General features: G+C 48.4%; 1 protein-coding gene across 4 annotated transcripts in view; it reads right to left on the bottom strand.

The window, feature by feature from the left end:
* The window catches only part of EML1 (EMAP like 1), a 194,813-nt gene that overhangs the window by 108,814 nt on the left and 61,995 nt on the right, over window positions 1-24,004 (bottom strand). For 2 of the 4 annotated variants that reach the window (XM_061159403.1, XM_061159405.1), the window contains exon 1: window positions 21,634-21,774. The exons of the other annotated variants lie outside the window; for them this stretch is intronic. In XM_061159403.1, the coding sequence (XP_061015386.1) occupies window positions 21,634-21,700 (67 nt within the window). In that variant the 5' untranslated portion in view covers window positions 21,701-21,774. Of the gene's footprint in view, window positions 1-21,633; window positions 21,775-24,004 lie in introns of those variants that run through there. 4 annotated transcript variants of the gene reach the window in all.

Here is a 24,004-nt window from a genome sequence, read left to right as displayed (position 1 = left end):
AATAGGCTACAAAGATATATGGTATGGGGAACATAGCTAATTTTTTTTTACAATAACTATAAATGGAATATAACCTTTAAAAATTGTGACTATATGGTACACCTGGAACTTATATACTATTGTACAGTAACTATACTTCAATTAAAAATTTTTTTTAAAGTCAGTGGGGTGACATGGTATTGAGAAATGAAGTGGAAAGGGCTGGAACGAGGGAAAAGTTAGAGAGCACTTAAACACCTGTGCTCTGGAGTCAGCAGGCATCTCTGGAAGCACCAGCTACACAGGAATCCCCGCATTCTTCATCCTGCCAGATTCCTATCTCCTACGAGCCGCCTTTCACCTCAACGCAAACACAAAACGCTCACAAGCGTCTCTACCACAGAAGCCACGCCAGAGTCACCAGCGCGGTCTACCTTTCAAATCACAAAGAAGGGGCTTCCCTGGCGGGCTCGAGCCCTGCCCTGGGAAAATTCCACCTGCGGCAGGGCAACTGGGGCTTCAGTCGGCGCCAGCGGTAAAGAGCCCGCCTGCCAGTGCAGGAGATTTAAGAGACGAGGATTCGATCCCTGGGGGGGGGAAAGACCCCCCTGGAGGAGGGCATGACAACCCACTCCAGTATTCTTGCCTGGAGAATGCCATGGACAGAGGAGCCTGGTGAGTTACAGTCCATGGGGTCGCAAAGAGTTGGACAGGACTGAAGCAACTTTGCACGCGTGCACACATGTGCCACAACTACCGAGCCCGAGCTCTAGAGCCTGGGAACCACAGCTACTGAGCCCACAGGCTACAACCACCGAAACCCTCGCACCCAGAGCCTGAGATCTACAATGAAAGGACCACCAGGAGAAGCCCGCATACCAGAGAGAGTGGCCCCTACTCGCTGCAACTAGAGAAAGTGCTCCACCCGCCCCTCCAGGCAGCAATGAAGACCCAGCGGCCAAAAAACAAAATCACCAAGACGATGAAGAGATATCAGAAACATCCTGAAGATCCTCTCTGTTCATGCAAACCCAACAAAAAGCAACTCCGGGCTACTCTCGCAGCTCCAGTTCCGCTGCCCCATCAAATGCTTCTTCCCACCGCCGAGTGCATTCACAGAGCTGCCTGGCTACTGAAATTAGGGGGAAAAAAAATCCACATCATTTCAGATGTTGCCTAAAATAAATCAATGTTGTATCTCTGTCTGGTTTTGGTACCGGGTAAATGGTGGCCTCATAAAAGGAGTTTGGAAGTTTTCCTTCCTCTGCAATTTTTTGGAACCGTTTCAGAAGGATAGGTGTTAACTTTTCTCTAAATGTTTGATAAAATTCACCTGTGAAGCCTGCGGGTCCTGAACTTTTGTTTGTTGGGAGGGTTTTTAATCTGTCAATTTCAATGCTTGAGATTGGTTTGTTCACATAAAATAAATCAGCGTTACTTGTCACACAACAAGGGGGGTGTATCATTACCTTATTAGAAGGTTTTTTTTTTTTTTTTAAACAAGGTCTCACAGACCTCAGTTTAAGCAGCAGAGGAAATTCAAGCTCACGGGTATCGAAGTGGTAGGCAATGCTCAAACCATGAAACGTGGGTTGTATAGGAATCAAACAGAACAGAATCTGAATATTAGTTCTGCCCCTCCTGAGCTGTGCAATCTCAAGCAAGTGACTCTGGCTCTCTGAGGCTCCGCTGCATCACCTCTAAACATCCCAAGCCACCCCTACGACGAGTGGAGACCCCTCTGCTGTGTGGGGCCACCCAACCTGCCCACCACCGTCAGTTGTGAAGGGTACGGAGCATACAGGCCCGGCACGGGGTCTGGCTCAAAGTCACTCACTCAGCGGGGCTCCCCAGGCAGCTCAGTGGTAAAGACTCTTTACTCGCCAATGAAGGAGACTTGGGTTCAATCCCTGTGTGGGGAAGATCCCCTGGAGAAGGAAATGGCAACCTACTCCAGTCTTGTTGCCCGGAGAATCCCATGAACAGAGAAACCTGGGGGGGCTACAGTCCAGGAGGCGGCAGAGTCGGCACAACTGCGTGACTGAGCGCGCACAGACACACTCACTCAGAACTGTCTTTGCTAGAACGACGACCGGCAGGACACGTGCGTGACTGCTGCCTCGCACCGGACGTGCAGTGGTGGCCTGGGAGAGCGGGAAGGGGCCCGCAGCTTCTCGGCTCTGAGATTAACCCGTCCATCAGGTTTGGATTCACTGGGGATGGGGGTGGGGGAGGGAAGGTGGATGCGAGGCTCTGAATTCTGTAAAATAGTGTTAACACTGTTAACGTGATCCTTTACATAATCTATTATTCCTTTTTTTTTTTTTAAAGATTCTTTGATGTGGACCATTTTAAAGTCTTTATTGAATTTGTTACAATATTGCTTCTGTTTTGTGTTTTGGTGTTTTGGCCACAAGGCATGTGTGAGCTTAGCTCCCCGACCAGGGATCAAACCCACATTCTGGAAAGTGAAAGGCTAACCACTGGCCCACCAAGGAAGTCCCAACCTGTTCTTTCTTTTATAGTTTTATGACCTATTAATTTAAAAAAATACTTGATAATAAAATTGGCTCATTTGACCTTCTTTTTAGAAATCTTTTTTTTTTTTTTTAAGATGAACTTTCACCCCGAATCCTTTTAGGTCTTTTCCATCTCCAGGTTTCCATGACAACAACAGCTCGACATCATCAGTGTTTGGGGGAAAAAAACAGCATCAACTCTTAGAAGTGGTGATAACAGAAAAATAATCTACCAGATTATTTTCTCTACAAACAACAACAACAAAATCATATAAATGTATAAGCTAGGGTATTTGAATTTCTACCTCAAAGTTTAGAAGAACAAAAGGTAAGCTTCTGTTCGATTTGTTTCCCCTTAAATCAAAAGCCAGTATTTCTCTTGAGAAGACTGACATTTGCTGTCCCTGGTTGAGAAACCAAAATTGACAAGGTTGGAACTGCAAAGCATACCAAACGGGTTTGCTCAGCATAACAAGATTAATCGTCTTCCCTTCAGAAAGGTAACTAACGAAGATTCCTGGGCCAAAATGGGGTACATTTTTTTTCCCCAAGGGCGGCAACTAATTTATTCAGCCTTAAGGGGCAAGATGGTGAGCTGACAGTGTGGAAAGGAGTTTTTGGCAGAGCAAATTAGAGATCCTTTGGCTTATGGCCCCTCTGCCTCCGCTGCTTGTCAGCCATGGATCAGAAGAGAGAATTATTACACTTAGAGACACTTTGTCCAGTTCACTTGCTGTAAAAAAAGCATATAAGAATGTTTAGCTTAAAGAAAAGCAAATTGTAACAAAGCAGTTGGTAACTGAGATGCTAGTCACTGCGGACGCCAAACAAACTATTCAGGAGGCTCTATTCAAAGGCTTATATTATTTCCTTGACCCCTGAAGCATTCCGCAACCCCGCTGAGAGGCCTGCGTCCTCCTCCCACCCCCTCCCACCCCCTCCCACTGCAAACTAGCCCTAAATCTTGACTCTGGGAGTCTCGCTGGTATGGAGGAAACCTCCGCGCCAGTCACATTAAAGAGGCCATTGTGAAGGGCGGGAGCAGAGGTCACCCAGAGGTGCCCCGCAGGGCAGACATGCCCACGGGCACCTGAATACTAGAGTATTAAAGAAGAATCCTCATCTGGATGTCTCCTGAAATCTGCACGATTCAATTCAGCTTAGAAAGGACTCCTTGGTTGACTTCTTTCTCAGCTCACACCTAGCGGTTTTGGTGTCAAAAGGACAAAGTCCCATCAGAGCCCCCAGGAACACCTGACTGAGGGGGCCAGCCTGCCACACCTGCCAAGGCAACAAGGTCAGCCACCCCAAGCCTCCCCATGACAAGCGGACACCCTCTGCTGTTTAAACTCCTGCTGCTCTTAGTTGGGTCTGAATCTCTGTGACCCCATGGACTGCAGCCCACCAGGCTCTTCTGCCCACGGGATTCTCCAGGCAAGAATACCGGAGCGGATTGCCACTGTCCTTCCCCAGGGGGTCTTCCTGACCATGGGATCGAGCCTGCGTCTCCTGCCTTGCAGGCGGATTCTTTACCACTGAGCCACTCGGGAACAAGTACTTATGGTTCACTCAGGAGCCGGCAACACACACTCGCAAAGGCGACAGACGCTCTGCCCTGGAGGGTGTCAAGAAGCAGAGTGCGGAACGGAGGTGAACCCCGGAAGGCCTGGGAGGGAACCCCATGGCGGGGGACAGGCCCACCTGGAGGTGGGGATGGAGAAGAATTAGGGAACACTGTACCACGTGGAGGGGGAGGGCTCCGAAGTTCACAAGGCACAGTCTCCTGGGGTGTTTGACTGGCCAGGATCAGGAAGCCCACTTCAGGGCAGGGAAAACTGAGGTTAAATGATTGGTCCCAGGAATCCGAAAAAGAGCCACCCACTCCACCCGGCTTGGGTTTTGAGGAGCTGAGTCCTAGAAGGGAGGGATGTGTTTGAATCAACACGTGATTTGAGGGCAGCAGAGAAGGAAACGCCTGGGGCCGGGCTCTGCAGACTGACAGCTGGGAGTCCTGGGCAGGGGACTTACCCCCCAGCTCCTCAGCTGTGAAAGAGGCCAAGCCCGGCCACGCTGGGGGACCGCTGGTGCGGGGACGGGCTGAGAACATGTGATAAGCTGCAGATACTCAGCGGGTGTGGAATAGCCCTGTCCGGCTTCACAAGCCAAGAGCCAGGCCCTGTTACTGGGAGACACAGATTCCTGCAGAAGGAAGGGAAGGAGGCAGGGAGGTGGGTGGATTCAGAAGCATCGGTAGACCCTCCCTGAGCTCCGCTTTTGCAGGACAAACCTCGGCACACCTGGCCGCCTGGCCCTGCGGGCAGCTGCGACGGATGACTGTGCCACGGGGCCCTCCTGGCTCCCCCAGGGCACCACGCGCCTACCAGCCAGGCTCTCCCATGAACGGCAGTCAAGACTCAGGCCAGCATCCACGGAAACGGTCCTCACCAGGCCCTGCCCTGGGCACGCGCCAGCCTGGTCATTGGGTCCGACTGGTCCACGGACCCTTTCCCAGTCCCCTGAGGCCTGATGGGCTTCTCATCCAGGTTCTGACCTCAGAACAAAAGCCAAGGGCGTATTACCCACTGTACTACCCAATACCCCAGGAGGGTCTGGGGCAGCACCAGTAATCACGCTTGAAAACGGCTCCCCAGAAGATAACTTTTATATGAAAAGAGAGGGCTAGAAACCATTAAAAGCCACATGTTTCAATACAGGGGTATTGAATTGAATACAATACAAGAACCCAGAGGTTCTTCCATGCCCCTGCCTCCACAGCTCTCCACCAAATGATGTCCAATCAGGCCAAGTCTAAGCAAAAATTGAGTTACCAAAAGACATATGGTGCTCAGAGTCTTCTGGGTTTTAAAATCACAGATAAAGGATTATGGGCTGATTTAGAAGCTAGTTCTCCCTCGGGCCACTGGATCTTCAGGCATCTGAGATAAACACACAGCAGGGAAACCACACAGACACAGCAGAGCCCAGCCTGGGTTCCCCGGCACCTGTCAGAACACTGGATGTGACTTCTGGGCACGTCTCCGCTCACGTTTTCAGCCAGAATGGAAGACCCACACAAGTGAGAGGTACTGCTGGGAAGCCAGCGGTCTCCCCACTCTTTAAGATGACTGGAGGGAGAACAAGAATTAGAAATAAAAAAAAAAAAGCAAGGCACTTTACCCAAGATGTGGCCTCCAAAAGAGCAAGATCAACATTTGGCAAAGATAATAATTAAGTAGATAAGGGAATCTACAGGTTTAAGAAGAGGCTATAGAATCCTGTAAAGAATCTTGTAATGGCTTATGCTGCATCCAGAAAGCTGGATATCAGGTTTTTCTAAAAGCGAGGGGTATCTATATATTATTTTTCCAAGGTCCAGGAAAACAACCACTACCACAACAAACTGTACAGAATAGAAGGTGCAATTATCTATATCATATTTTTTTTATATCATATTCTTAAAAATAAAGTGCTCTTATCAAGGTTGATTACCAACCAGATCAATGTAGATACTAACACATAGTAGGGGACATGGCACCGTTCAAAGGACCCTAGGATTTGTCAGGAGGCTGGGCTTTGGGTCTGTCACTTCCTGAACCGAGTGGTCTTGAGGAAGTAACTTAACATCTATCAGTCACCTGATGGAGCTCATCGTCTGTTACGTGAATGTGACAGAAGAGTATTTATCTAACTCGCTTCCGAGTTTGGTTGTGAGAATTTAATGAGAAATAGATCTGAAGGTACTTTAAAAACTATAAAATACTAGAGTGGAGGGTTTTAGGCAGTTTTATGCTGGAGTTACGTTTTGTGGTCAGTAAATGAGATGAAATAGCATGTATCAAAATTACTCTTGAAAAATCCCTTCTTGAGAAGTCCACAGTGTTCCACACCGTGGTTCTGCATAAACTATAGCGTCTCTCATAAATCCTTTCAATATCGGAACAAATTACAGCAGCTGGCCTGTGTTTAGAGGTCATGTCAACCCCCAAAAGGTAAATAAACAGAATAAAATTGTGTGTATATACATACATATACATTTTTTTTAACCAAGTGTGTATACAAATATGTATAATCCATGAATGCTGAAAGCGCATACACTGACTCCTCTCTATGATAACTAAGAGGCTTTGCTACATGCAACTGTGAGTTACTTCACTTCTGTAAACAATAACGGCATGTTTCTGGGAATACTGAAAAGCTTTTCAGTAACAGGAAGTTCTCCCTTTGCCTTTCATGATAATTTGAAGATAGCAAGGCCCCTTGTCTAATTTTAGTATTTGGTTTTTCATTCAACAAGCATTCACTAGACACACATATGACCAAGGCTCTATGCAGTGCAACGGAAGGAAGCAAAAAGACAATACAGGTCCCCACCCTCAAGGGACATGCCAGCTGGCTGTGGAAACAAAGGCTGCACAGATAACCAGAAGGTGGAATGGAAGGGACCAAGAAGCATTTAGAGGGGTATGTATTGGAATTTGGAAATGCAGAAGTGACCCTGGATAGATCACGGAAGATTTCAGCCAGGAGATAGTGTGTAGGCTGGGTCCCCAGAATAAACTACTTCAATATGGAAACACAAGGGGATAAGGATTGATAAAGCGAGACTACAGAGCCATGGAGACTCCTGGCATGCTGGAAGAGCAACACGCACAGCCGACAGACGGAGGAATCTAGCACTCATGGGGTGCCAACATGGCATCGGGAACTAGGCTAGATCAACGCAGTTGCAACCATCAAGATGACACCAAGGTAACACGTTCATAAATCTTTACATCTCAATTCTAGACAACACTGCTGGACCTCTTGCAATTGCCCTCTGACCCTTCCCTGTGCTCTGTGCTGGGAGGCTAACCCTGGCAGGGGTGGGGGATGCAACACGGCCCCCTGATCCCCTCTGGATTTGCCCAGTGGGACAGACAGCAGCAGATGGGCAGAAGGGAGCAGAGTGAGGTCAGGGTGTTTATTTTTCATCACTGGCAGAATCGAGACCCGAACCCAAACCTGTCTGTCTCCAAAGCCCATGCTTTGAACCTCGGGGATGTAACCTGGTGACAGACTACAGGAGGCCTTGAAAGAAACGCACAGCATCTTTTGTGCTAATTCTCAAGAGTCAGTGACTCATTCTGGACACATGTAGCCTACGCTTGCTCATCTTTTTAAACAGACTTGCGAGCATGATGCTCCAATCAGACATTCACGTCAGTAGATGGTGCCAAATGTGCAACAGCAATCTTTTAAAAAAAAAAAAAGCACAAAAACTCAGAGATATTCCAAGACTCTCTCTGGGCCAGATCCTTTGCTAGACCCTGGGTCTCACACCTGCTGTTTCCTTTCTTAGGTTCTTAGCTAGTTGAGAGAGAATGCGCGCTATTGGTGATCAGAAGGCGTATGTCATGGAATTTCTCTAGCAAACATATGCCCTTCATCATCTTTCTAAACTGCCCTAAAATTTTTTCCACCACCACCTCCCCCATTCCTAAGAGAGCTTAGACACTTGTCACCATTCCCCGCTTGTCAGAGTGGCCTTTGTTGCTGGTGGGTCGTGTACAGGACAGTGTGAAGTCTGAGCCCTGCTTCCAGGACTTCACACCACCCTTCCGGAGCCTGGTCTTGCCCTGACACCAGGGAGGGGGGCGGGGAAGGGAAGAGCACACATTTTATTAGAGGGATTCCAGAGATAAGATGTTTAGACTTTACCCGGGACAGGCTGAACAGAGTTGCTGGTAACACACATGGGTGCGATCCAGTGACACCCAGCAGGGGCTCTGACCGCCTCCAACTGCGAGCTAATTACCCCTCTCCCCTCGCACCCCAGCTTTGAACCCTGAGTCAGACATTGTTCGGTTTGGGATTCTGTAACTCGTGGAACTGGAGTTTTACAAAAGGTTCTGCAAGGGGAATAAGCCAGTTACAAAAGGACAAATACTGTAGGATTCCACTTATATGAGGTCCCTAGAGTAATCAAATTCTTAGAGACAGAAAGTGAATGGAGGGTGCCAGGGCCCCCGGGAGGGAAGAATGGGATTCATTGTTGAATGGGGACAAAGTTTCAGTTTTGCAAGATGAAAAGAGTTCTGTGGACCGATGCTCCTGATGGCCGCACACCATGAGAATGAACTTCATGCTGCTGAACTGTACACTCGAAAATGGCTAACGAGGGTCAGTTTCATGTTAAGTGCAAGAGTCGGACCCAACTTAGCAACTAAACCACCACCAGTGCCACAAATAAATAATTTTTTTTTTTTTTTAAAAAGGAGTGAACAGTTTCATTAATGCTTTACTACAGGAGAGGGGGCAACACACAGAGCATGCCAAACCTCTGTAAATGAGCAATTACCAGACCGAAATGATCGCTTCCTATTTCTACTCTGGGATGACTCACTCTTCGGTCTAGCACACTCGGGGACTGAGGGCCCTGATGTCCCTCTGGGATCTGCAGGTCTGAAGGGATATCAAGGTTCGCAGGGCACGGAGGCACAGGCACCAAGGCTTGGGGCCCCAAGACAGCCTCACCTAGATTCATTTTTGTTTTTAGACTTTATGAAATTTGTTACAACACTGCTCCAGTTTTATGTTTTGGGTTTTTTTGGCCACGAGGCATGTGGGATCTTAGCTTTGATCCCCAACCAGGGATCAAACCTGACCCTCCTGCATTGGAAGGTGAGGTCCTTTTTTTAAAAAAAAAAAACTGGAGGAAAACTGCTTTATAATGTTGTTGGTTTCTGCCGTACAACATGAATCAGCCATAAGAGTACGCATATCCCCTCCTCGCGGGCCTCCCTCCCCTGTCCTTCCCGCCCCTCTAGGTCATCACAGAGCACCAGGCCAGGTTCCCTATGTTATATGCATATAACAACTTCTCACCAGCCATCTATACACACACATGGCGGCGTATATATGTCAATGCTGCTTTCTCCTCTTTTCCCACTGGCTCCTTCCCCCACAAGTCCTTTCTTCACTTCTGCATCTCCATTCCTTCCCTGCAAATAGGTTCATCAATACCCTTTTTTCGAGATTTCATATATATGCATTAACATACGATATTTGTTTTTCTCTTCCTTACTCAGCCATAAAAAAGAATGAATTTCAGTCAGTTCTAGTGAGATGGATGAAACCAGAGCCTGTCATAGACACAGAAGGTGAAGTCCTCACTACTGGGCCACCAGGGAAGTCCCACTGCCGAAATTCAGGACCACACCAAGGAGGCGGGGGAGGTGTGGGGAAGGGCCCCTGTAGGGAAGCCAGGGTCACATGTGTGGGGACACACGTCAAGCAGCCAGGCTCCTTCAGACACCACCCAGGTGGGTGGCATCCAAGGGCACCTGGGACGGGAGGCCACCCCGGGTCAGGGGAGCAGGCTGGAGGCCGTTCCCGGACACCGTCCTGCATCCTAGGGGCAACGGGCAGCTCCCTGGGGACTTGGGGCGACTCAGAGATAAATGAGACTCCTGCTTTACAAAGTTCGACAGGCGTGCAATCTAAGGGAAATGCAGGTGAAGACAAGGAAATGTGTCCGGAGATCCCGTTGGCAAGCCAGTGAAAGGACCTCAGATCCAACTAGTAACAAGTGCGTGGCTTCTTCCAGAAGCAATGGGCCGACGAAAACCATCTACACCCCTTCGTGTCTGTGACCAGTCCTGTCTTTGGATCCATCACTCACTCATCAAACATAACTGAGCATTTCATAGGCTGTGGACCAGGGAGCCAGATGCCTGGGTTCAAATCCCAGCTCTGAACAGGATAAGCCAGGCGGCCTTGAGCACGCTTCTCAAATCTGGGGGACTCTGTTTCCTCACCAGTCACAATGGAGATGAACACGGAAGCCACCTCAAAGGGGTGGTTGCTACTGTTAGTCGTTTAGTCGTGTCTGACTCATTGCAACGCCATGGACCGCAGCAGGCCAGGCTTCCCTGTCCTCCACCATCTCCTGGAGCTGGCTCAAACTCACGTCCATTGAGTCAGTGATGCCACCCAACCATCTCATGCAGGGAGGGTTAAACGAGGGGGCAGCAGGAAGTGCTCAGACTCAGACCATGTGACATCTGAGGTTGCCTGGTGAGACCTCCAGCACTGTCGCTCTCTGCCACTCCACACACACACATGCACGCGCGCGTGCGCACACAGAGTGCCCGGCCCTGGGCAGGGAAAGATGGATGGGACGCAGCCCCTACCTCGGAGAAGCACAAGCTCTGGCTGGGAAATAACAACTCTGTGTTGTCAGAGCTGTAATTAAGTACAAGACGCAGTCTGAACACACATTTTTATATAATTAAATTATATCAACTCAATACAAGGCCTTTTTCTCGGCAGGCAAAGAAATGACATACAGAGCCAGATTTCAGTCTTTGAGAGCAGTGGAGTGCGGGCAAGGCTGCTTAATTACTTTCCAAAGGACTAATTCGGTGAAGCCAGGCTCACTGATCATTATCTTTATTATATGGCCCAGGCATTCCCGGGGGAGCAGTCTCCATGTTTCACACGCGGGATGGTTCAGCGTTACAAGGGGCTTCATGCTACATAAAGTATCATCACTCAGTTCTGTTCCTAAGGATTTTCAACTGTTGGTGACACTATAATTGGGGCTACTATGCACAGGCATCGGAGAGGCCATGGCAACCCACTCCAGTACTCTTGCCTGGAGAATCCCAGGGACGGGGGAGCCTGGTGGGCTGCAGTCCACGGGGTCGCTGAGAGTCGGACACGACTGAGCGACTTCACTTTCACTTTCGTGCGTTGGAGAAGGCAATGGCAACCCACTCCAGTGTTCTTGCCTGGAGAATCCCAGGGATGGAGGAGCCTGGTGGGCTCCCATCTATGGGGTCGCACAGAGGCAGACATGACTGAAGCGACTCAGCAGCAGCACGCACAGGTACGCTATAGATGACAGTCCTAATTCTACCAGCATTTCCCTGGTGGCTCAGTGGTAAAGAACCTGCCTGCCAATGCAGGAGACGCGGGTTCAACCCCTGGAGTGTGAAGATCCCCTGGAGAAGGAAATGACAACCCACTCCAGTATTCTTGCCTGGAGAATCCCAGGGACAGAGGAGCCTGGTGGGCTACAGCCCACGGGATCGCAAGAGTCAGACAGGACTTAGCAACTAAACAGTAACAACAACTCTAAGCTACTGCTCGGCTGGAACATATTTGCCTAAGAATGGTAAAAATTCTTATTACATAAAATAATTGGGGGGAGTGCTGATTTAACAGTTCAGTCTTTTTTTATGGCTAAAAACATTGATTTTGCCAAGAACTACTTCACTGGGTCAATTCCTCTGGCTGAACATAATTTGTGTTAAGTCTATGAAACCACCTCATGTTGTCCTTTAGTCACTGATTCGTGTCTGACTCTTTTGCGACTCCATGGACTGCAGCCCACCAGGCTCTTCCGTCCGTGGGATTTTAAAGGCAAGAACACTGGAATGGGTTGCCATGCCCTCCTCATAAAATATATATACATATATACACATTATTTCAAGGATATGTAGAAGTGGCACCTATTTAACCTCAGTTTAGGATACACGTTACAGGTGAGGTGTTTTGACCAGTGCATGTATATTTCACACACCCACAACAGCCATCAAAAGGCTCTGCTGAGGAGCAAAAAGATACAAACATGACCACCGGGAGCCTCTGCCTGGAAAGGGGTGACAGTCTAACGGGCGATCTGAAAATAAATGACTGTGACAGGCCTCTGGGATCACGGTGATGACAGAGGTTTAGTGGCCACCAAGAAGGGACCCCGCCCCAGACTCAAGAGCCGGGGGTGGTGGCTGGGGAAGGAGCTGGGAGTTGAGACAGGCAGCCGGCCTTTGGGGGCTTGGGTGCCAGAAAGGTGGGGGGACCCTGAAGACTTTCCAACAGGAGGGTGTTTCCCGGATCAGATCTGTCTTTCAGAAGGAGCATTCTAACTCCACCTTAAGTGAGCTCGCCTTCGCCATGCATTTGGGTGCCATCCATCTTATACACTGCAAGTGTGAAGTATCAAAGTGTTAGCCGCTCAGCCGTGTCCGACTCTGTGCGACCCTATGGACGGTAGCCCGCCAGGCTCCTCCGTCCGTGGGATGCTCCAGGCAAGAATACTGGAGTGGGCTGCCATTTCCTTCTCCAGGGGATCTTCCCCACCCAGGGATTGAACCCACGTCTCCTGCATCGCAAAGGTTCTTTACTGAGCCACCAGGGAAGCCCCCATCTACACACTGATGGCTCTCAAACATCTCTCCAGGACAGACATCGTCCTGGCTCCGGTTTCTGCCTCCTGTGAGCCAGTCAGCCCCTCGGCTTTAGGTCCCACAAGCCCCAGCTGAACCGCTGTCTGCCTGTCCGCCCTTCCAGCTCCTTCTAGCTCGGCCTGTGGCACTCACTTGGGTGGGCGCGTCGGGGGCCCAGGAGGCATCCTTGATTCCTCCTCCTCCTGTGTGTAAAGGCCGAAGTCCAGGTGAGGCCAGCCCCCAAGCAGCCCTCTGGTGGGAATTGCCACCGTTCTCCTCACACAACAGCCCCCCCTCTCAGCAGCACCCCCAGCCCCTCCTCCACACTGCGGGGAGAGGCATTTCCCAAAACTCCCCGAAAATCTGACTGTGTCACTCTCTCGCCTCAAAATTCTCCACCACATTCTCTCTGCTCCCTGGAATAAGACCAAACTCCTAACGTGGCCCAAAGGCCCCACAGGGCACTCCCCGTCTCATTTCAGCTCTGTCCCCATTTTCTTTCCTTGGGGGAGATTTTTAGTTTCCCCACCCAGGGCTTTGCACCTGGTCTAGAATTTTCTTTCTGCCCTCTCCCTGCCCCCTGTGGGTGAGTGGCTTTCACTCCCCAGGGAAGAGCTCACGCAGGCCTTTCCCAGTCCCATGCCCGGCCCCTCTCCTGAGCCTGCTTCTCAGCACCGTCTAAGCCCAGCATCATTAAACAAGACTGGCCGAGAACATGAGGCTGAGCATCCAGCCCCCGAAGAGCAACGCGCGCCTCCCGAAAGCCAGGGCCACGTGGGCTCCGCGTGTGGCTGGAACCCTCAGACCTGCCTAGCGAGGAGCTCGGTGGGTACTCAAGCACCTGTTGAGTAAGAAAAAGGAGCTGAGACTGGAGGCCGGGAGGCTGGCTTGGGGCTGCTGCCCTTACAACACACCCTAGGTGAGGACTGACCGGGGTCTGAGTAAAGCGGGGGCAGGAATGATGAGATCCGTGGGAGAGGAGAACTCTCCCGTGGGGATGGGAGGCCAGGGGGAAAGAGGCATGCGGGACACTGATGAGGGAAAACCAGTGCTTCCAGGGAGGACATGTTTTAAACATTTTTCATTGTCCTGGGCACATTGTAGGGATGCACTAGCAATTGGCTCCATCTGCCAAGTGAACTTAAAGGCCTCTCTCTCCATGAATACTTGCCTGATCGTCTCTGTCCTCATTATCCTTAACTGTGAGCTGCCCATTGTCCTCGAAAGGTTCTTTGTGGGAATAATTTGCAGTCCAGGACAATGATGCTTTCCCCTCCAGAGGGCCAGTGCTGGACCCCACCGCAAGGACACACCACGACCGAGACACCACCCCGAGAGGCTGGGACTTCTCTTCTCCTTCTCTGCAGGTTGCCAAGGTCTCCTGAGGAACTCCCCACCTTGGGCACGCTCTGGGTTCGGCGATCCCACCCTCTTGCATCATCCAAGGCTAACGGTCAAATCTGCCCCTTCACAGAGAGGGTAGTTTATTAAAGACAGCAAGTTTAAATCTTTTCCAGAAAGCTGGCAGGATAAACATGCTACTGTATTTTAAGACACAGCTAAGTACTCTTGTAAAAATGTAGCTTTCCCCACAAATAGTATTTTCCAGTAAAGAAACTAGCTTGAGAGGAAACTAAATTGAAAGTATGTCTACCTAACTCTTGATCAGAAAATAAATACTTTAAAGAATGAAAATCTTCTAAAGAGCTATTTCTTTAAAGGAAACCAAAGAGGATATGTCCTTGCTCCGGGTGGCATATAAGACAGCCCCCATCCCACACGACATTGAAACAAACATGCTGCTTTCAGCAGAATATTAAACCTATGTGTCAAACATCTAGTGAGAAAAATATGAAGCTTTGGTGGGGAGGGTATATTGATAATAGTTACATGCCATTTACAATTTGCAGCATACTTTTTTAAAAGTTTTCAATGTGTCTGGTGGCATTTAAAACATTTTGCTAATCCTAGAAATCCTCAATTAATAAGCTAGTATTTTAAAGATGAATAATCATAGTTTTCCTGAAAGAGATTTTTGTAAGTGGCACAAAATACCATTGGTTTTAAGTCCTTGGAGAAGCTGTTTTTGCTACTAGAAGCAAAGCTGTAATGTTCAATTTTCAATGCTATCATAATTAAGTTTTTCACGCTTCTAGTTTTATAGCTTGAACAGACTTTGATAGTAGAAACAAAGATGTTATTTCTTTTTAATTTGCTCTCCACTCAACTGTTTATTTTTTAAGAGACTATATGAAAAAGCTTATATTATCTCAGAAATTAACAAGAACTAATAGTTACTTTTAAGCCTGGTTTGGTGAACTTTCCATCAGAATGCTTGTGTTTGTTTATAATGTCATAAATTCTTGTGGTTTGGCTATAAAATAGGTTCCCTGCCAGAATATCAAGTATACCAATTAAAAATTCTCACTTAGTATGGGTGCTTACTTGGCATTTTCCTGTAAAAACCATTTTCTTTAGATTTTGCTATCAGAGAAAATCTAACTCAGTTCTCTTCCACCACAGAAGAATAAATGAGGTTTGAAAAGACTCCATATTGTTGAGTTCAGAGTGATTTCTTCACAGGAGTTCCTTGACCTTGTTTCAAACCCAACTATTTGCCAACATGAAAATTCTATCAGAATCAGAGTTAACAGAATCGCAGATGCCAAAATATTTCTAAGATTTTAAATAAAGTATTCTTAACTTCCCCAATATAAATGCTTAGAAATAAAAAGATTTCATCTGATAACTAGAAAAATAAATGGCAGTAGCTGCAGCCATGAAATTAAAAGATGCTTTGCTCCTTGGGAGAAAAGCTAGGACCAACCTAGACAGCATATTAAAATGCAGAGATATCGCTCTGCTGACAAAGGTCCGCATAGTCAAAGCTAAGCTTTTTCCAGTAGTCATGTACGGATGTGAGAGCTGGACCATAAAGAAGGCTGAGTGCTGAAGAATTGATGCTTTTGAATTGTGGTGCTGGAGAAGACTGTTGAGAGCGCCCTGGACTACAAGGAGATCAAACCAGTTAATCCTAAGGGACATCAGCTCTGAATATTCACTGGAAGGACTGATGAAGCTGAAGCTCCAACACTTTGGCCATGTGATGTAAAAAGCTGACTCACTGGAAAAAAAACTCTGATACTAAGAAAGACTGAGAGCAGGAGAAGGGGATGACAGAAGATGAGATGGTTGGATGGCATCACTGACTCAGTGGACATGAATCTGAGCAAACTCTGGGAGATCGTGAAGGACAGGGAAATCTGGTGTGCTTCTGTCCCTGGGGTCACAAAGAGTCAGACCCAACTTAGCAAGTGAACAAAAACAACAAAGTTCAAAAGATTACTGTAGTGACTTCAGAATGTCATTGGGAGCAGCAGGTAGTATGGACTTGACAGGCTATGGTTATTAACAAGGAGCACCCGCAGGGGAAGTCCAGTTACGTCAGAAGTGGTAGATGAGCCATGTACAGAAAGGAACATGGTAAGATCCCTCACAGCGCCTTTCCAGGCAAGACAGAAAAAAACGCTATCAGCCAGAATCATAACCTTTAAGGCAATGGCCAACTTCCATGCTATTATAACACTGAAATATTTTATATAAGTGTTGGGATTATTTACAGCATTATGATACAGATTACAATTATGCTGTATTGCAGGAAATTCCCCCTTAAAAAGAAAAGGGAAAAGTATGAAAAAAAAAAGGGGGGGGGTTAGCCACAATACATGTAAAACAGACAAGAATTTTAGGTGAAAACCGATAAAAGGTAACAACATGAAATGGCAAGCAAAAGAACTATTATGGTCTTGGGCTACATTATTAGAAGTATAGACTTTAGAACAAAGGAGGTGAGGCATCCAGCTCTACTCCACTCTATTTAAAAACCATGCTTGGAATACGCACACATTCAGCTGTGTCAAATTTAAAGAGGCATACGAGTGAGTGAGTGAAAGTCGCTCGCTGTGTCCAACTCTTTGCGACCCCATAGACTATATGGTCCCTGGAATTCTCCAGGTCAGAATACTGGAGTGGGTAGCCTTTCCCTTCTCCAGGGGATCTTCCCGACCCAGGGATCAAATCCAGGTCTCCTGCATTGCAGGCGGTTTCTTTACCAGCTGAGCCACAAGGGAAGCCCAAAGAGGCATACAGACAAAAGAAAAGAAGTACAGACTGGGCAAACCAGGATGATGAAGCGTCTAAAACTGTGTCTTGTGAGGATTTCTTTTTCTAAAGGTAATGTTTAGCTGGAATCAGACCTGAGAAGAAACTATCATGACTGTCTTCAAACCTGGGATGACCTAGTACATGCAGAAGAGATTAAACCGATTTCCTATGGACCCAAGGGGCAGAACTTGGGCCAAATTTTGACTGCATTTAGCAACTGACGGTTTGAACCACACAAAGAAGGAATGGACTGCATGCAGAGATAGTGAGTTTTCAGTTCTTTGGAACTGCTCAAACATGTTGAATAACCTCTGGAACAGAGATCTCAAGCCCTGGAGGGCTGGGTGAATGGAATCAGTGGATGACAGGACAGGCAAGGAGGACCAGAGATGCTGCCCTCTCCCCGAGTTAAATGGGGGATGCTCCCTGTGGTTTATCTGTCTGACATTTGGGTTCCTGGGTAAGCTGTACTTTGACAAAACATTTAGAGGCTTAAGAAAGTAAATCATGAGATGAGATCACCCTTAGGTCCCCTCAAACTCTGAAATTCTTGTAACCTACAGCAACTAAGCCAACGTGTGCGTTGACTTGTTCTGAAGAACTGTGATTGATGGAAGAATCAAAAGTGACTCACAGAAATGAAATAGCAACAGTATGTTCTTCCCACCCACTTCCTTCCCTCTTTCATGCAGTTTCTTGACTCCCCAGTCTCATACCAACAAGGTATAATAAAAAGAGCCTGATATTTCAGTTCAGTTCAGTTCAGTCACTCAATCGTGTCCGACTCTTTGCAACCCCATGGACTGCACAGGCCTCCCTGTCCATCACCAACTCCCGGAGCTTGCTCAAACTCATGTCCATTGAGTTGGTAATGCCATGCAACCATCTCATCCTCTGTCATCCCTTTCCCCTCCCACCTTCAATCTTTCCCAGCATCAGAGTCTTTTCCAAGGAGTCAGTTCTTCGCATCAGGTGGCCAAACTATTGGAGTTTCAGCTTCAGCATCAGTACTTCCAATGAATATTCAGGACTGATTTCCTTTAGAATGGACGGCTTGATGTTTAAGATTTCAAAAAATTAAGACTGGTTCCTCAAAAATGTTAAACCCAGAGTTACCATACGCCTCAGCAATTCTATTCCTAGATAAGTGTGAAAGTGTGTTAGTCACCCAGTCGTGTCCAACTCTTTTCGACCCCGTGGACTGGAGCCTGACAGGCTCCTCTGTCCATGGAATTCTCCAGGCGAGAATACTGGAGTTGGTTGCCATTCCCTTCTCCAGGGAATCTTCCTGACCCAGAGGTTGAACCTGGGTCTCATGCATTGCAGGCAGATCCTTTACCATCTGAGCCACCTGGGAAGCCCTACTCCTAGGTATCAACCTAACAGAAATGAAAACACATGTTTACACAAAAACCTCGATATGAATGTTCCTGATAGTATTATTTATGGCAGTCAATAAGTAGAAATAGAAACAACCCAAGTGCCTATCTACTGGTGAACACATAAATAAAGTAGGGTCTACCCATATAACAGAATATTATTTGGCCATAAAAAGGAATGAAGTAGTGACACATGCTACAACATGGATTAACCTTAAATCATTATGCTAAGTAAAAACAGCCAGACAAAAGGCCACATATTATATGATCCCATTTATACTGAATATTCAGAATCCATAGAGACAGAAAAACAGGTTGGTATTGCCGAAGGGCCAGGGCAATGGGGAATATAAACTAGTGGGTGCTGGGGTTGCTTTGGGGGTGGTGATGAAAATGCTCTAAAATTAGATAATGTTGATGCATGCACCATTCTGTGAATATACTAAAAGCCACTTAACTGTATATTTTAAAAAGGGAGAATTTTTATAGAATGTGAATTATGTTTCTCAATAGCTGTTACTAAAACAAACCGAAAAAAATCATACTGATATCCAAGTCTTACTAGTTGTATGGCCTTATAAAGTTAGAAACATCTCTTTGAGACTCAGTTTCCTCCTATGCAAAAGGAAGGGTTTGAAGAAAAAAATAGAGTAAAAGATGGCAAGTATTTCCCAAACAGGAAACTGGCTTATAAATGACAGCTTTAGTCCACTTTCCAACTGTTGTAGTTTTTTCTTAGGCGGACAGAAGTTTGTGATTGCTAGCTCACTTTACAGAGTCCTAAACAGTTTGGAGAGAAAAACACTGCACACATTTCCTACTGAAATGAGACAGCCAGTACCTAAAAGAGGAGCATGGATAGTCTTTTCATGAGGCTAGATACTGCCTATGTTGACATTTAATATTCATCACAAATCAAGTACAAGAGACGGTAAGGGAAAAAATACAGTGGGAACTAGAGATTTCACTCCTTAGAACAACGTTTTCTCTTCCTTTCTTTTAACGTTTATTACTAACTTCTATCTTGGTCACACCAGGAAGATGTTAACTGTGGCAGTCATCCAAATAACAAGTATGGGATGTCATTTTCTGAAGCTAATAAGCAACTATGACTTTTTGGTTCCTGTCACTATCGAAAGCATGGAGTGTGCTCAACACATGAACATGGATGGGTTCATCTACTGCATGCTGTAGTCCTGCCATTGTCATGGAAATCTCTAATTCAAAAAGAATTTTTTTTTCACTGTAGCCAATAAAATACCCAAATGTTTAATTTAATGCTTGGTGAAATGGTGTTCCTGTGATCCACTGCTTTCATTGAATCATCACAGTCATTAATTGGGTTTTATTCATTTATATTTTCACTTAGTGAAGGTCTCTTAAAATGAATAATTTCTCATCCAAACATTTGTTGCCTAAAACATCACCAGTGTGACACTCATTTCTACCTCAGAGACCATTCTTGCTTTAAACTTTATTCATAAGGTAACCAAAAAAATAAGCACAGAGCTAAGAGCTTTGTAAAGAAAAGTAATTCAACTGTTAGGATTCAATTGTATTTTGAACTGATTTTACTGCTTCTTTCTAAGCTATTTTAAAGTCATTTTTTTCCAACAGGTACATGGGTAGAGGATGGATGGATTGCAAGTTTGGGGTTAGCAGATGTAAACTATTATATACTGGGTGGATAAACAACAAAGTTCTACTGTGTAGCACAGGGAATCATATTCAGTATCTTCAGAAACACCATAATGGAAAAGAATATAAAAAAAGAATAGATATACGTGTATAACTGAGCCACTTTGCTGTAGAGCAGAATTTAACACACTGTTAATCAACTATGCTTCAATAATAGAGTCATTTTTCTTTAAACTGTTGGCCATACAATATAAAACCTGGTTTTTACTTTCTTCTAGACACTTGCCAGTAAAATTCCTTACCAATATCTCTAACACACACTTAAAAAAAAAAGGCAGAAATCCAAAACGTTCATGAATAGATGTACAACTTTATGACTGAACCGCTATTTAGAAGCAATATGACCAGCCCCTAAACAACTGCTCAAATATCTACTTAATGTTGTGGAGGATAAAACCGTTTCCATGACTCTCAACTACATATAAGAAATTCCAGTGGCCAGAAGGGCACCAAATACATTCTATCCTCCTTCAGCTCTGAAACTCTTGTTAAATTTGGAGAGCAAAAACTTTCACCCTTTCTGCTGAAGAGGCTATTACAAGTTAATGAAGGCTCACATGTGATTAACATGAAAATTACAAGCTGCCAAAACTATCAGAATATATACTCTCCCATGAAAAAGATGATAAATTTCGCCAGAGGTTAAAACATCATTATAGAGGATGAATCAACCCGGTGATGTTAGTTGCCAAGGCTAATAACTCCTATTTGCAAACAGGTGTCCAAAAACTAGAGAAATTCGCCTAAATCACAAATATAACTGCAACATAATTGCTCAAGTCGTCAAAGCGTCTGGGATTCCAAAAGATTCCATCTGTACTATAGGCACATTCTAGAAAATACACGATTATTTTTTCTTTAACAAGTTTCTGGGATCCTCTAATAAAGGAATAAATCCAACATAGAAAAACTGTATGGTTAACTTTTGTGCATGAATGTTCTGATAAACCGTTGTGCAGTCTGCTGTGAAAATCTTTTTCAACCCTACTAGTGGAACTAACATCTTTGAAACGTAAGATTTTATATAATTTTTAAAGATGCCATATTGATAGCTATTAATATTTCCTCCCTGTATTAAAAAAAAAAGAAATACAAAAAACCCAAAAAGAATCACCCCGTAAACAGTCGAAACACTTGAAGCCCGGTTCACTCTGCCTGTCCATTTAAACAGCTCTAGATTGCATGAAAGTGTTGATGGTTTCATCAAAGTAGAACGGAATGGATCTGAGTCCATGCACAGCAAACACTGCGCACATCCTCGAAGGAGTGTTTTGTTATTAAGTGATATGTTTTCCGAGTTCTTCATCCAGACATTTCCAAAGAGATGTGAGTTTGGAAGCAGAAAGCAACACGTCCCCGCGGAGCCCCGGGGCGCCCGGGCCTCCCCACGCGCTGCCCGGTCGGTGCGCCCGCGCGGGTCTCCCCGGGACCGGCCGCTCCCCGCGCGCACTGGCCGGAGCCGGGAGCGGGAGCCGGGAGCCGCGCCGGGGCGGGGGCGGGGGCGGGGGCGCAGCGAGGCGCGGGCGGCCCGGGGCTCGGCGGCCCAGCACAATGCGCCCGCGGCGGCGGGAACCGCGCGCCCCTCCGCAGCAACTTTGCGCGGCCTCCCCGGCCGCCCCGGCCTCGCCCCTCGGCCCGCTCCGCTCCGCGGCCCCCCGGCCCGCCCCGGCCGCCGCCCCTCCTCACCGTTGCAGAACTGGAGCAGCGAGGACGTGTCGTACAGACTGCTGTAGCTCGAGAAGCCGTCCTCCATGCTGAGGCCGCCGGGCAGCGCCCGCTCCCCCGGCCCGGCCGCGCCGCCGCCCGCTCACCCCCACACTGAACCGCGCCGAGCCGCGGCCGGCGCTGGCGCTGGGGCCGGCCCTGCCGTGGCGGCGGCCGCCGCCGGTTACCATGGCAACCCCGGGCCCGCCGCCGCGGCCGCGCGAGCCGAACGCCCGCTCCGCCCGCCAGGGGGCGGCCTCGGCGGGGGGACGTGGCCAGGCGGGGCCGGGGCGGGGCCGGGGCGCTGGGGAGCCGAGGGCGGCGCGCGATCGGGGCGGGGGGTGCCGCGGCCGGGCCCCGCCTCCCCGCGCGGCCGCCGGCTCCGGGGTGGCGGGGGGGCGCGCGGGGACAAAGGCGCGGCGGCGGCTGCGGCGCTGGAGGGGGCGCGCGGGGAGCGGGAGAGCCGCCCCCCATCCCACCCCCGGCCCCGGCCCGGGCAACCCTCCTGTGGCCGTGGGCGCCCGCGCGCCCCTGGGGGCGCTGTCCCCGCGCGCCCCGCGGGCGGCTCCAGGACCAAACATGGACAACTCGCGGGCCCATCTCGGCCGGGTGTCCACGTCGGAGCAGCTCCACTTTTGGCCACGTCCTGCCAGGCGCGCCCCTTTCCCGCGGGTTCTTCCGCCGCGGCCAGGCCCTGCCTCGAGTGAGAACCGGTGTCGGGCTGATGACTCGGCTCGAACCGATGCGGCTTCCCACGTCCAAAAGGGGCCCTCCAGATGTCAGGCCGGGGTCTTTAAAGGGAGCTGAAACATCTGCCGGGGTCCCTCCCACCTCTGATCAGCCCCTGGGGTGGGGGGCTGGGTTGTCACATAAGACACTTGTTAACTTGTTACAGGACCCACGGAAATCTCTACTTACTCTATCTCAGGGAGTCAGGGAGTCGGGACAAAGTACCACAGAAGGAGATAAAGGCGCAAATCCACGGGGTTGTAAAGTTTCCGGTTCCTGCGCACACGCGCCAGTCACTGACCATGAAAGATGCCAGCACGTGGCAAGTGAGGATGCAGAGAGTGAGTTTGACGATCCTCTGACTTAGTCCGGGCGTTGGCGATGGACAGGGAGGCCTGGCGTGCTGCAGTCATTGGGGTGGCAAAGAGCGACTGAGCGACTGAGCTGAGCTGAACTGAACTGAACTGGACTGACTTGGTCCAGAACAGACGGGGTAACATTTTTGCTCCTGGCTACACAGTGGCTACAGTTCACTTATTGTTCAATTCTGACTAGTTTCCAGTCTCAGGTATTAGCTCCTGTGCTGTCTGCGGTGCACGGTCGCTCAGTCGTGTCCATCTCTTTGTGACTCCAAGGACTGCAGCCCGCCAGGCTCTTCTGTCCATGCGATTCTCCAGGCGAGAATACTGGAGTGGGTTGCCATGCCCTCCTCCAGGGGAATCTTCCCAACCCAGGGATCGAACCCAGCTGTTGCGCATTGCAGGCAGATTCTTTACCCTCTGAGACACCAGGGAAGCTCAAGTAGGTGAAATGAGAACTGAGTAAAAAAGTTACTAATAGAAAACCTGGGGGCCTCGCTGGGGTTCAGAGGTGGATGGGGACCTCTCTTTGCAAAAGCAGAGGGCAGGGTCAGGGATGGGACCCTGCCGCTCTGTGCTTGGCATATGGGTTAGCAGGACTGGCATTAGATGCTCTGGACAGACAGGAAAGGTTGAAGCCCCGTCCTGGTCAAGGAGACCAAGAACAGAAGACCACAGTGGTTGTTAAGAGGAAAAGTACACTGGGATGGGTGGGGTGGTGGCGTGACCCTCAAGAGCTGCAGGTGCTGTGGGTTCAACTGTGACCTGGGGTTGGAGGGACAGGGTTAATGACGGTGGGGGAAACAAACAGCCGGGGCTGCTGACAGGCCCTCGGGCTGGCCTGACGTGAGCGGACGGTCTGTATTCAAACACTGGGGAAATGAGAGTGGCTTGAGCTAAGAGGTCCTGAGAGCCGGCACAGAAGCCTGAGTCAGACCCAGCAGGAGGACAGAGGGAGGCAGGAGGCTTGCACACCAGCAGGTGGCTGACACCAACAGTGTTAGAGTTGAGCCTGAGTGCTGAAGCTGCAACTCCAATCCTTTGGCCACCTGATGCGAAGAGCTGACTCATTTGAAAAGACCCTGATGCTGGAAAAGATTGAAGGCAGGAGGAGAAGGGGACGACAGAGGATAAGATGGCTGGATGGCATCACTGACTCGATGGACATGAGTGTGAGCAAGCTCCAGGAGTTGGTGATGGACAGGGAGGCCTGGCGTGCTGCAGTCCGTGGGGTCGCAAAGAGTTGGACACGACTTGAGTGACTG

Source organism: Dama dama, chromosome 13 (assembly GCF_033118175.1).
Source record: "Dama dama isolate Ldn47 chromosome 13, ASM3311817v1, whole genome shotgun sequence".
NCBI classification, from domain to species: Eukaryota; Metazoa; Chordata; class Mammalia; order Artiodactyla; family Cervidae; genus Dama; species Dama dama.
The sequence above is the reverse complement of the archived record's forward strand: the minus strand, read 5'-3'. Positions and strand labels throughout refer to the sequence as shown.